The following is a 13070-nucleotide window of genomic DNA, read 5'->3' on the forward strand; positions in this document are numbered from 1 at the left end:
GCCTTTATAGCATTGGTTACCTAAAGTTTGCTATCTTCATACAAGCTAATACTCTATTTAGCCATCAGGTCTCTTTAGTGATAGTATATCTTTTTTGAAAAATGTGCTGACTAAATTCATTCATGTCTTCTATTTTTGCTTTATATATCTAAACTGTCATTATTTACGCAGTATAAATTATGATATTGATGTTGATGTTGGAAAAAAGTGTACTAAACATTTTTCCCCCTGTTTAGTGTTCGGCTAATGAATGAGTTTACTAATATGCCAGTACCTCCAAAACCCAGACAAGGTAAGTGGAAACAAGGGTTTCTTATACCATTACATATGGGGAGCTATGAAGTCAGATGACTGAGACTGAGAAATTCAGTCTTGCTGGGGAAAAAAAGTCTTTTTACATGCAGCTTGCTATACCTAAGCCCTTCTTAAGTTTGGGCGGCAGTGGGGGGAATTTTGGTGATCATGCTTTTTGTCATTTCAAGACTTCGTTGGGTTGTGAAAATCTGTGTCCTGTTTCTGTTGCAGCTCTTGGGGATAAAATCGTGAGGGATATCCGCCCTGGAGCTGCCTTCGAACCCACGTATATTTATAGACTCCTGACAGTGATCAAGTCGAGCCTGTCTGAGAAGGTGGGAACTAACGTTCCATAGCAGGCATGAAGCTCGTGCCATACCCGTTGTGTGTTCGCTGCTTGCCCTCTGCTTTCAAGTGTGCGATGAAGCGGGGGTTCAGTGGATCTGGGCTTGCTCTGGAGGCAGTTGCTAGGATGGGTTAGAGTATGGAATGACAGTCATGGGGGTCAGACAACTCGTGTATCATTTACTGTGACCACTACTGCTGTGTGTTTGTTCCATAGATTAACTTACTTCCCCCTGTGAAGATAGATAGTGTGATAATTGTTTGCTTGTTACATTTGAGGAAAGTGAAGTCACTGTCCAGGGTCCCAGTTAGGAAGTGGTGGAGCCTGGCAGCCAAGCCAGCTCCTTGCCCTCTCAGGGACTGCCTTGCCACTGCGGGGCCGGGGGCCCTGCGCCACGCTGGCATTCGGGAGGGCTGCCGTCTTCCTCATGCTCCTGCTGCAGCAGCTCCTGGGCCTGTGACTTTCTGATGACCGATGTTCTTAATCATACACTGTACTGCTGAAGGTGTGGGGCTCAAGGCCGTGGAGGTCTTGTCCAGGGCCCTGACACATGGCCTTGAAAGGAAATCAGGGCACCCACAGCACAGTGAACTGGAGCATTTCCTTCCTCCCTGATAGAGTTTGTGATGAGTCAAGATGAGCAATGAAATGATGGTCACGGAAATGCTTTAGGAAACAGTGAAGGATATTCTGTTAAAACTAAGTGAAGTAACACTGTTTGAAACCCCGTGGTTTGAAAGAAGAGTGGATACTCTGGGCAGTCCAGCAGGATACCACCAGGGCCTCTTCCTGTGCTCGAAGCAGAGCCTTGAGCATTAAGTTCAGAATTTAGGGATGTTTCTGTGTTGGAAATGCACACATGGAGTCAGTGTGCCCTCTCCTCTCAAGGAGCTCATCCTCCAATAAGGGAGTTAGATCGATAATTTAAGAAAACAGGCAAGACAAGCTCTAAGGTAGATGCGTGTCCAGATGCTTTAGAAGCCATAGGATGCCCCCAGCTCGGGGTGGGGGGCAGAGGTAAAGCCGGGGGCTTCCTGTCGCTGAGCAGCGCTGCGATCCTGCAGCTGTTACATCACTGTTGGCTTGTTGGGGTCCCTGTGACCCCCCCCTCAGGGTTGATGCTTAGCTGGAAGATCTCACAGGACTCTGGAGCTGGTCCTTCAGTGGGTTCAGCATAGCCTGAGGACTCGGGCAGTGTCTGCAGGAACCCTTGAGACTCCCGTTCGGTGCAGCCACACAGTCCTCACTTAGGTCCTCCCATGCCACACTGGGACAGCGTGTGGGATGTGGTCCACCCAGGACGCCCCTTGGAGTCTCAGTGCTCAGGGGTTGTGTTAGGGGCCAGTCACATAGGCACCGGCTGCCTCGCACAGACTGAAATTCCAGACCCCCAGAAGGAAAGCTAGCACTCAGCTGAAACCACACTGAGCGATTTGGGCACGCTCCCTTCCTAGTTCCTGGAATGGTGGGAGCCCTCCCGAAACCCAAGTTCCCAGATGCCAGCTGAGGCCCAGCCCAGAGAGCAGCCCTTTCCCAGCACTGTTTGCTCTTCTCTGTGTCTTGGGCTGTGCCAGCCTTCGCCGTTTCCCACAGACACATACCAGAAGCCCCCATCCACAGCTTCAGTTACACGAGAGTAAGCAGATCTGCTCAGAGACCGCAAGCAGAAGAGCTTGCAGATCCTTGAAACACGCACATGGTTATGCTCCAAAGAGTGAAGTGTGAAGCGATCATGATAAATTCCATAATCAGACGAAACCATGTGAGATGACGTCTCTGTATGACGGTCTTGTGTGATTCATATACCACTGATTATACTGATGTGTGAAACAGGCAGCTGAGTCTTTAAATGAGTAGTTTTTCACATACAACATCTTTTCTACCTTGGTTGCCCATTGTCAAAAATGGAAGGAGACATACAGGGGCTACTAATTTCACAGCTTACAGCGTGCATGGTGACCCCTGGGATTGTGCAGTGGGGTGGCCTAGACATTGAGTTCATGTTTTTATCTCATTTTAATAAAAAAGCAACTTTTAAAATAACTTATCATGAAGGTAGTATCTATTTATTATAGGGAATTTCAGAAGTACAGAAAAGCAAAAATGAAAAAAGCAAACAAAACACCCTTTTTATTGCTTAGAGATAAATGTTTAATCTCCCTCCCTCTCCTCTTCTTCACCATCTTAATTGTCAAGAAAAAATCCATATGGTTTTGGGGGAACTCTTTATGTTAAATCTTATTGAACATTCAGGAGAAGGCTAGTTTGTATATGCAGATAATATACTCTGTGCAGGCCTTGGAGAGTAATCTGTTAAAATTAACACTATCCTATTTGACCTTCTCAGGGTCGACAAGAAGATGCCGAAGAGTACTTAGGCTTCATTCTGAATGGACTCCATGAGGAAATGCTGAACCTAAAGAAACTTCTCTCACCAAATAATGAAAGTAGGTTTCAGTGTGTTTACTACAGAAGTGTATAGAACATTTTTTAAAAAATCTTTCTTAAACAGATGCTATATATAATCTTTATATAATAAGTTGCCTTCCCCATAACAGTCATTCACCCTTCAAGAGTTACTTGTTTACTCATTAAGATAACTAATTACTTTGACATTACTTATTATGTACCACTGAGAATGTTATATTTTGTATATTAAAGAATTTGTCCAGAGCCTTTGCTTTTTCCCTTACAACTTGTAATTAAGAAAATGATTAAACATAAAGAAAAGCTGAAAGAATAGTTTGGCAATTACCTGTATGACTGATGGAGTCTACAGTTGTTACCACACTCTCCTTACTAATCCGTTTCTATCCCTGTTGCCCCACCAGAGGAGTTTTTCCCCTGAAAGTGATTCAAAATCAAGTTACAGATGGTGGTTTAGTTCACTTCTGCTAAAGCATGTGTCCCCTGAGGTAGGGGTGACTTTCTTGGTACCCTGAGTCTCCTCACAAGTGGAGGAGGCTGACTGCGACACAGCAGCAGAGTGTGCTCCTCCTTCCCACCCGTGTGCCCCAGGTGTCCCCTGGTGTCATCCACCCCTGGTCAGCCAGCAGGGACACGGGGCATCGTACCATTGCGTTTGTCCCCAGTGTACCACCCTGAGTTCACTCTGACGCTGCAGTTGACAGATCTGTGTAGGTGGCTCACGTAGAACCGTCTTTTATTTTTGTTCTTTGTGTAAATGTGTATAGTAGCCTAAGCAGATGGTCTGCTTTTCAGAACTAACTATTTCCAATGGACCCAAAAGCCACTCAGTGAATGAAGATGAGCAGGAAGAACCAGGAGAAGGAAGTGAGGACGAATGGGAGCAAGTGGGTCCCCGAAACAAGACCTCAGTCACTCGCCAGGCGGACTTTGTTCAGACCCCCATCACTGGCATTTTTGGTGGACACATCAGGTTTTACGCTTTTCTTTTTCAAAAATACTTGTTTATTTGACTGAGCTGGGTCTTATTTGTGGCATGTAGAACTTCCATCTTTAGTAGCAGCATGTGGGATCTAGTCCCTGACCAAGGACCAAACCCAGGCTCCCCGCATTGGGAGTGTGGAGTTTTAGCCGCTGGACTGCTCTGGAAATCCTGGTTTTATGCTTTTTCTGGAATAATTTAGCATTTGCATTTTTTAGGGTTTTGCCATTTTGCTGGAGGCGGTGGTGTAAGATTTGTCCTGAGAAATTTTGGACGGGATGCGCTGCCTCTGCACCGTGTGCCTGCTCTGTTCTTGGGCCTCCTGGCACCTTGCTGGCCCCACAGGACCCATGGTGGCACTCCTGTGGGAGACACCACCCCACCGGTCCGCCGGTGGCTCCTGGCCCCCAGCCCCCTCAACTCTGAACACACTGACATTCCCTCCGTCAGCTGCTCACAGCCTGGAAGGAAGAGAAAGACAAGTTAATGGAAATACATGTTTTGTTAAGACATTCGTGTATCTGATTGGAGGGGTTTTAGGCCCTGGAGCCAGCTGAGCTAGGAAGTTGAGGGAGAAGCTTTTCACATTCAGGAAGACGTGTGGCACCTCCTTGCCCCAGCGCCCTCAGGCCAGCTGCCCTTTGCTCATTCACGAAGTCCTAGAAGGAAAGTTTTTGCTTATTTAGTTACATTGGAGCTGTTCAGTACCACGTGATGTGGAGTTCAGTAGAACTTGCGCTGACTACAAGGACCTCCTTGCTCCTCCAGAGTCCTCAGGGACCTCATTACAGTTCAGTCTTCTGATCGCCTTCAGGAGTGGTTTTTTTTTTTTTTTTTTTTTAAAGTGAGGCTCTTAGCTCTCTGTTGTCCTAAATCAAGAAGTAATGCCCTTTTCAAGGCATTGGAAGTTCGGTCCCTCTGCTAAAACAGCTTAGGTCGAGTGCCTTTTAGCAGGCTGATGAGAACCTCATCAACTGATGATCAGGGCTCCCGGGCTGGTCCTTCGACCTTGAACGTGTGGTTCTTGTGCCCTCACTGTGGACTGGACTCTGCAGGCCCCATCCTGTTTTGGAGTCTGTTGTGTCAGTCTCCAACTGAAAGGTTTTCTCCTAAAATCCACCCCCTTCTGGGAGCTTTTCAGTTTCCCAAGGAGACCAGCACCTTTCTCCACCTTTCGCACCCTCCTGACAGAGTCCAGGCCCGTTATGCTTTGGGATCAAGGGAATAGCCGCTGCTCTCTGGGCCGCCTCCTCACGGGGGCCTGGAGGTGCTGCCGTGCTGTGTGTCGGGGAAGTGGCAGGAGAGAAGAAAACCGTGGAGGCTGCTGACCTGCCCTCCGCAGCAGTTCCTCGAGAAGTCTGACCACTGTCCACCCCTTTATTTCTGTGTAAACTGGGGAACTTGTGCTGCAGAGTCAGAGTTCCGTGTTGAGCTCCTTGCTGAGGCTCGGTGAGACATGGACGCAGCACACACTTTTACTCAGAAAAACTTAGACAAAGGAAAATGAAATGGAAAACCAGCTAAGGAAGCAAGGCTGAGCTGAGGCCGCCTCCCTGTCACACACACCCTGCTCTCCTTCCTTTATGGAGTCGTTTTCAGGGGTGAATGCTACCCAAGACATTCTGTTTATACCTTGGAGTTCACTCTTATTAAAACAGCCTGCGGGGACTCGCCTGCTGGTGCAGTGGATAAGAAGCTGCCTGCCAATGCAGGGGACACCAGTTCAGTCCCTAATCTGGGAGGATTCCACATGTCACAGAGCAACTAAGCCCGAGCGCCATGCCTCTGAGCCTGTGCTCTAGAGCCTGTGCTCAGCAACGAAGAGTAGCCCCTGCTTGCTACAACTAGAGAAAGCCCGCGCAGAGCAACAAAGACCCAGCACAGCCAGAAATAAAATAATAAAAATTTTAAAATCAGTCAATCAATAAAACAGCCTGCGAGACTTTGAGAGGATACAAAGAGAGCCAGCGCTTTGACTGTGGCAAGATCATTACCTTTGCTAACTGGTGCATTAAATAAAGTAGAGAAGGCCTTTGGAAGCCTTCCAGATTTCCACCTGGTGGATTGAGTTGCTAGAAATTCTTTCGAGGTAGTATTGAGCAGAGGTATATTAAAATTCAGCATAGTTTTGGCATTTCTGTCCTCTCCTGTCAGGTGACAGAGATGCTGGGAAATCTTGCTTGTGGCACCATATCTCGTTTGTTTTTCCTGTCCTGTTGCACAGCCTCCAGGGGAGCGGGAAGGCGGGCTCTTAGGTGTGCTGTGCTTTCACCCCAGGTCCGTGGTTTACCAGCAGAGTTCAAAAGAGTCTGCCACCCTGCAGCCATTCTTCACCCTGCAGCTGGACATCCAGTCTGACAAGATACGCACCGTGCAGGATGCGCTGGAGAGCCTGGTGGCCAGAGAGTCTGTCCAGGGTTACACCACCAAAACCAAACAAGAGGTATGTTCGCTGTCTGTCTGGGACGTTTGTCCTGGGGCCCTCTGTGGGGCGACAGGGGGAGCACGGGTCTGGAATGAGGAAAAGTGGGTTTCACCTCTGCTCCTCAGATCAGTTGTTGAGCATGTTTTGGACTGAAAGCTTCTACGTTTGTGAATGAAATGGCTGAAACATCATGGTCTCTGGTTCTGACTGTGGAACTGTAGTCATGTTTTTATTCATTCACCATTCGTGTAGTGTGTGAGACACTCAACTCTAGGTGCTCCATGGGAATGTAGAGACAGCAGGGCCATTTCCACCCTTGGGATCTCCGTCCAAATGGAAGTACAGGCGAGAAGGCGTCTGGAAACCAAAAAAAGCTGGGTGGTGGTGGCCACTAGGCTTGCTTCCCTAAAGCCTGACCCCCTTCACACACCGTCATCCAGACAGGTGGGCACTTCTCCGAAAGTTTGCTGGGTGTTTTTTCTGTGCTGCTATCTTTTGGACTGTGACTTGAACAAGTATTTTCTACTAAAAGTATTCTCCATAGAAACACAGGGAGCATCAACACGTTTGAAGGTACAGAACAGTACATAAAGAGGTTAAATTTGCTTCTGAAGATCATTTTAATAAGAAACAGCATTCAGTAGACACTTGAAAGTGCTTAAGGGCATTTCACATGGGTAAAACTGGAACTGTTATAAAACCAGTGGTTAGACCAAACGGCTTTAAGGTCATTTAAAGTGTCTAATGCAAGAAACACACTGGCCTCAGCTTTCTCCGTATTGTGAGAATTACTAAAAAATGAGTCAATATGTATGTAATTGAAGGTATTACTAAGTTAGCCTTTGGATTTTTATGCCAGTTTAATGCCCTAGGACAGAAGTTCTTAACTTGGCCTAGGGCCCCAAGCTGCGTCTGTAGGGTTGTCAGCATGTACTGAGGGAGGTCAGTGGCGCTCAGAAAGAGCCTCAGGAAGATGTGAGACGCGCCGCCCCGGAACGCTGAGTCCTGGCCTAGGCAGTGGCCCCGCATCTGCCTCTCGAAGTGCCACGGTGTGTCCGCTGTGCTCTGTCTCAGGTGGAGATCAGCCGGAGAGTGACTCTGGAAAAGCTCCCTCCTGTGCTCGTGCTGCACCTCAAACGGTTTGTCTACGAGAAGACCGGTGGCTGTCAGAAGCTCATCAAAAATATCGAATATCCTGTGGACTTGGAAATTAGTAAAGGTAACAGCTGTGTAAGGCAGAAGCGTTCACGGTGACACTCTGGTGATGCTGGAAACCAGCCAGCTTCTTGAAGCTTAAGCTTTTCCGTCCCCTGTCAGGATTCAGAAGGGCTCGCTCCTGATTTTTTTTGTTTTACGTATCTTGACTCCTTAATAGAGTTCTAGGTTAAAAGTCTCATGAAAATGGGTTTTTAAAGACAAAGTAAAAAAATGAATAAACCATATGAACATATTACTAGGTGAGAAAAATACCAAAATATATAAGAACTTTATGGATCAGTGGTAATAAATATTTTTACTTACACCGAATATTAGCAACTGTGGGAGCAGCCTGCTTAATTGGGCTTTCTAGAGGATGGGGAGCATTGTCCTCTGGCACCAGTGGCTCTGCTCAGAGCTGCGGCCCAGCCCCAGGTCTCCGCCAGGTCACTGGGGCTCCAGCTTGGGCACTTCGTGGTCCAAGCACCCCGTTGTCCTGCTGAGAGTGAGCTTGAAGGAAAACTTCCCTGGAAAGCTTCAAAATTTATGAGAGATGTTATGTGTGAAACTGCAGTTCCCTCAGGAGCATAACAAGGTAGAGGTGATGCTCAGAGTGTCCAGGTGCCTAGAGACAGAGGACATGGGTGCGGTCCGTGGGCTCCTGGAGGACCGGGCCTGCTGTCCTCCTTCCCTGCCTGCCCCGCCCCGGCCCGGCGACCTGCTGGGCAGCGGGCCTGGGGCCACCTGCTGCCCACGGGCCTCGTGCTTCCTCTCCCTCCAGTGGGCTCTGCTTTCAGTCCTGTTCTCGGGAGTGGCCGCCTTCTGCCTGTAGGTGTGCTTCCAGTGCCAGTTCACGGTCTGCTTGAGGACCAGAGAAGGGAAGAAATGCCAGCCGAAAGTCGTCTTACTGTGTGTTGGAGTTTTGTGATCTGGTGCACGTGGACAATGTTTCCCATCTTAGGCTTTCCAGGGCTGCTTTGTTTTTATCTTGCTTCTCTACTTTTTAGAACCCCTGCTTGTAAGGAGTTTCTAGCATGAGCTTGAGGCTCACTGCCCATGCCCTGACGGGTGGGTTCTGGTGACGTGGTTACTGCCTCTCTGCTCAGTTGTCCTCAGACAAAGGGCTGGAGTGCTGGCGGGTCTCCCTGGTCCACGGGGTGGTGACTTGTATGCAGGCCGCCGTCTGCCCCTTTTTCTGAGACCCTGATATGTCAGCCCTTTTATAGACTGAAATTGTTGATATTTTGTTTTTCAGAACTGCTCTCTCCAGGGGTTAAAAGTAAGAACTTTAAATGCCACAGAACCTATAGGCTGTTTGCAGGTAAGTAAACTTTGTACGACATGATATTTCCCTATTAAAGTGATGATTAAAAGGTTTTACACTCAGGCACAATTTTATATTGTTATAATTACCATTTAACGTAGAGAAAAATTGTTGATATCCCTCTGGACTTTATTAGTCTGGAAATCATTTGAAAATGTGTGTTTTACCTAAAATTTGGTGTATTTACAATTTGACAGAATGTCCTCCTGGCTCGCTCTAAAGCTCAATCCAGTGTAGGACCTCATTTCACGTGGTGTTTCTGTCTTGGAGCCAGAGGAGTGAGGTGGTCAGGCTGGGAACCCTCCCTACTGGGGATGAGGTGCCCATGGCCAATTGTGTTTGCTTTCTTGGCCATCTCTATTAGAATTTTCTAGCTTCTCTCCCACCCTCCTTTTGTGTTGCCTTCTGTGAGCCTGTTTGTAATGACTGCTGTTTACCGGCCCTCACCAGTTCGTTGACCTTTCCACCAGATACTTCTTATGTAGAACCCCATTTAGTTAACAGTTTCCCGAGAGGAACGCAGCGCTGTCCCCCTTTTGTAGAAGAACACACTGAAGCTGTGGAGGAGCACTCACCGCTCCATGCCCTTTCGTGGCAGAGTAGAGCTTGGCACTCCTGCCCTGGGTCCGCCCCCAGTGCTCGGAATGTGGGTGTGGGCCCTGGTCAGTGGTGGTTCAGGGGCCCTGTGAGAACATGTTGGGCCCGGTCAGCCTTTTCTTCCCAGTGGGTCCTGCTCCCTTTGACTTGTTCTTCTCCCCAGGGTGGCTCATCACAGCCTGGCCCCAGCCTGCTGGGAGCTGGTGGGCACTGCATTCCCCCGGCCTGCTATAGGCTAGGCGCTTGGAGGCCTCTCTGCGGCCTGCCTGTGAGACCAGAGGCCCCCAGGGTGCAGCCTGGCCCCTGAGGTTTGTGAGGTCCCAGGGCATGAACATGTTTCCCTGAGTCCCCGGCAGTTCTCCCTTGGGGTCCTTGCAGAGGGGGTGATGTCACAGGCAGGATTAGGAGGTCTCATCTCTTGGTCAAGGGGACCATGGTGAGAGCATGGACTCCACCTGCCTGCACCCCTGAGTCCCCATCATGAGCCTTCTGACCTCAGAAATAAGGTCACTGGATGGGTTGCAATTCTCTGTACAATGTGAGTAAAGAGGTACTTATTTAAAAATGGTTTTGACTGTGGGACAAAGAAAACGAGTTAGTACAGTGCATAAGCTTTTGAAAATCTCTGGTTCTCAGCTCTGCTTCTGTGACAGCTTGCTGGGTATCCATGACACGTCACCACGTTAGCTATGGGGTTATTGTTTAAGAAGCCCGAATACAGGTAGAGGCTTCTCTTCTGAATATTTAGAATGAAGTGTCTCAAAGGAAATGCAAATCAGTTAAATCCACAGGTCCTTTCAGTCCCAGTGTCCTGGTCACTAAAAAAAAAATGCCCAAAACTCTTTCCCAAGTCAGGTAGGCCTCAGAGGTAAAGTGCGGCAGCCTCTCCACTGGGGACCTGCGGGACAAGATGAAGCTGCCTCCTGGTGTTGGTCCCTTGGCTGGTTTCCCACCCGATGGCCCTACAGTCTTGCTCTCCTCATGTGACCAGTCACGTTTGTCACTGGTGGGCCAGTGCCCAGTGCCCTCTGAGCCCCAGCAGAGCCCAGGTCCCTGGCTCAGGGTGGGTTCGGGTTCCCTTACAAGGGGAGAGTGCACTGACGTTCAGGTGTATTTACTGCTGAATTCCATGCCAGACCGTGCCTCTCTGCCTGAGAGACTGTCCTTCCCGCCACTCACGGTAGCACACAGCTCCCCCTGGCCACACTGCCGTCCCCTTCCCCAAATGTCACCGGAGGCTGCTTCCTTCATGCAGGCTTGGTCTGCTGCCGGGCAGGCCATTCCTGGGCCCTCCTCTTCATGGAAAGGGGCAGTGCCTTTCCGAAGAAAAACAGAGCAGTGGCCAGCATGCCGTGTCTGCTGGGTGGTTCCACAGGTGCCCACTCAGCCCAGCTACCTGCCCAGGCAACCCTCCTGGGGCACTGCTGTCCTTGTCATGGGTGACAGTCCTCAGCAAACCTCAGATTCTTGGTTTTTTCATGTAGTGTAAGCCTATTTCTAAACCACCAAACAAACAGTCCTAATCTGTCCTATGAAAAAATTCATCTTGTTGTAATGTGCTTGGCATTCCTCCTAGTGGGTTAGGCTTTTCCACGTTTCCATGCTGTCCAGGATTCAGACACTCTGCTGAGAACAGTCTGGACATGGGGTTGGCTGGATCAGGGCCTAGGGTTTGGGTCTCAGTGTGCGGTCCCCCAGGGCGCCTGGCTGACGGCTCTGCAGGCAGTGTCTCCTGTGCATCCTGCTTCCCAGGGGGCTGGCTTCAGCCCCAAGTCCCCACAGGGCTCACAGGATGGGACGGCCCCATCATAAATTGGCATTTCTTCTGCGGTGTGGGAGGTCTTGAACGTGTTATTACAGTTTAGGTGTGTGACTCTGTGTTGTCACTTGTTGAGAGTTGTGAGTTTAGACAGCCTCGCTGTGTGTGTCGTGTTTCTCTGTCCCACCTGGCTTGGTGTTGGGTTTCGCAAGACTGGGGGGTGCCGTAGGCACTGGTGTGTGAAGCCGCTCTCACGGCGCCCGGCCCTCTTTTGCAGTGGTCTACCACCACGGCAGCAGCGCCACGGGCGGCCACTACACCACGGACGTCTTCCAGATCGGGCTCAACGGCTGGCTGCGCATCGACGACCAGACGGTCAAGGTGGTCAGCCAGCAGCAGGTGGTGAGGCCCGCCGCCGAGCGCACAGCCTACCTCCTGTACTACCGCCGCGTGGACCTGCTGTAGCTGCGCCTGCGCCGCGCGCAGACTCGGCACGCACCGCCTCCCCTCTTCTCTTTAGTGGCTCTTTAGAGAGAAGCTCTTTCTCCCTGTCGCAAAAATGGGCTAGAATGAAAGGAGACGCCTTGGGGTTTGTGCACAACATAGCTTCTGTTGACTTCTGACTTCCAAATCAAAATCATCTGGTGAAACAGACTGTCGCTTGATTCAAGAAAATACATGAGAAACACATTTCTGAAATAATGCTGATTCCTGAGTAAGAAGGGGAACTTGCGTTTGATTCCCGGTCTAATTGCATAGTAGAGTAAGTCCTGCACCAGCAACAACACTTGTAAATTTGTGAAAATGAATTTTATCTTTCCTTAAAAAGGATAAATTTTTTAATCCATCACACTTTTGCCCCTCACCCTTTAGTTTTTGATAAATGATAAAAACGAGCCAGTTACCAGAGAAGAAATAGTTCTTCAAAAGATAAACACAAAAAAAGTTGCTGGTTCCTAACAGGAAAAATACATTTTAATAATTGTGCGATGAGAAGCTGCTTACGTACACATTGCAGATCAAATATCTGGAGTTACGATGCCAGTCACATAGAAGGGTGATTGTAACTTTATTGCCATTAAAAGATTTCAAAACGCATTCATGCTTCTGTGTACACATAATGAAAAAGGAGCAAAATAGCGAAGATTGGTATTTCCCTCCGTCTGCTGTCTAATTCTGCTGTCTGCTCTTCTACAATGCCGCGTCTCTAATTGTACACAGTTAGTGATAGCTAGGAGTATACAGTTGTCGCCCATCAATAAAAATCACAAAGTTGGTTTAAAGCTGCATGTGTGGTGTTTCTTTGACAGCGAGTGCCTTTTCCAGTAACTGGAGTTCAAGCAGGCAGGACTGCACTGCCGGAATTAGAGTAAGCCCTTGGTGCAGCCTGCCGTGTTTGTGAACGCCAACCCAGCCCTCAGATGGTCGTTGTTCACTGTTCCCAGAGTTGCTAATGCTAGTGATTTGGATAGGTGGATTTTTTTAAGATCTTCAAATAGCAGAAATGGGGGGCTGGTGAGTGCTCTCCCCATTGTGTTGTCCCCTGCGTTGCTCATTTCACAGAGGTGGGGGGTGTGGGTCTTGCCCAAGCATCCCCGTCGTTGCCCACCACCAAGCCTCCTGACTGCGCCATGGACACCACCTCTGGACGTGGAAAGAAAGCCTTTCGAGATGGAAGAGATGGAGAGACGTCATGCATGTCAGGCATTCCCTGGCCCA

The 13070-nt window shown here is 49.0% G+C and overlaps 1 protein-coding gene across 1 annotated transcript in view; it reads left to right on the plus strand.

Annotated features, from left to right (window-relative positions):
- USP10 (ubiquitin specific peptidase 10) overlaps window positions 1–12638 on the plus strand; it is a 63683-nt gene extending 51045 nt beyond the window's left edge. The window contains exons 7-14 of the mRNA XM_018061800.1: window positions 237–292; window positions 526–629; window positions 2988–3087; window positions 3863–4040; window positions 6327–6492; window positions 7549–7693; window positions 8927–8992; window positions 11629–12638. Of these exons, the coding sequence (XP_017917289.1) occupies window positions 237–292; window positions 526–629; window positions 2988–3087; window positions 3863–4040; window positions 6327–6492; window positions 7549–7693; window positions 8927–8992; window positions 11629–11816 (1003 nt within the window). The 3' untranslated portion in view covers window positions 11817–12638. The remainder of the gene's footprint in view (window positions 1–236; window positions 293–525; window positions 630–2987; window positions 3088–3862; window positions 4041–6326; window positions 6493–7548; window positions 7694–8926; window positions 8993–11628) is intronic.

The sequence above is a fragment of the Capra hircus genome, chromosome 18, assembly GCF_001704415.2.
Source record: "Capra hircus breed San Clemente chromosome 18, ASM170441v1, whole genome shotgun sequence".
NCBI classification, from domain to species: Eukaryota; Metazoa; Chordata; class Mammalia; order Artiodactyla; family Bovidae; genus Capra; species Capra hircus.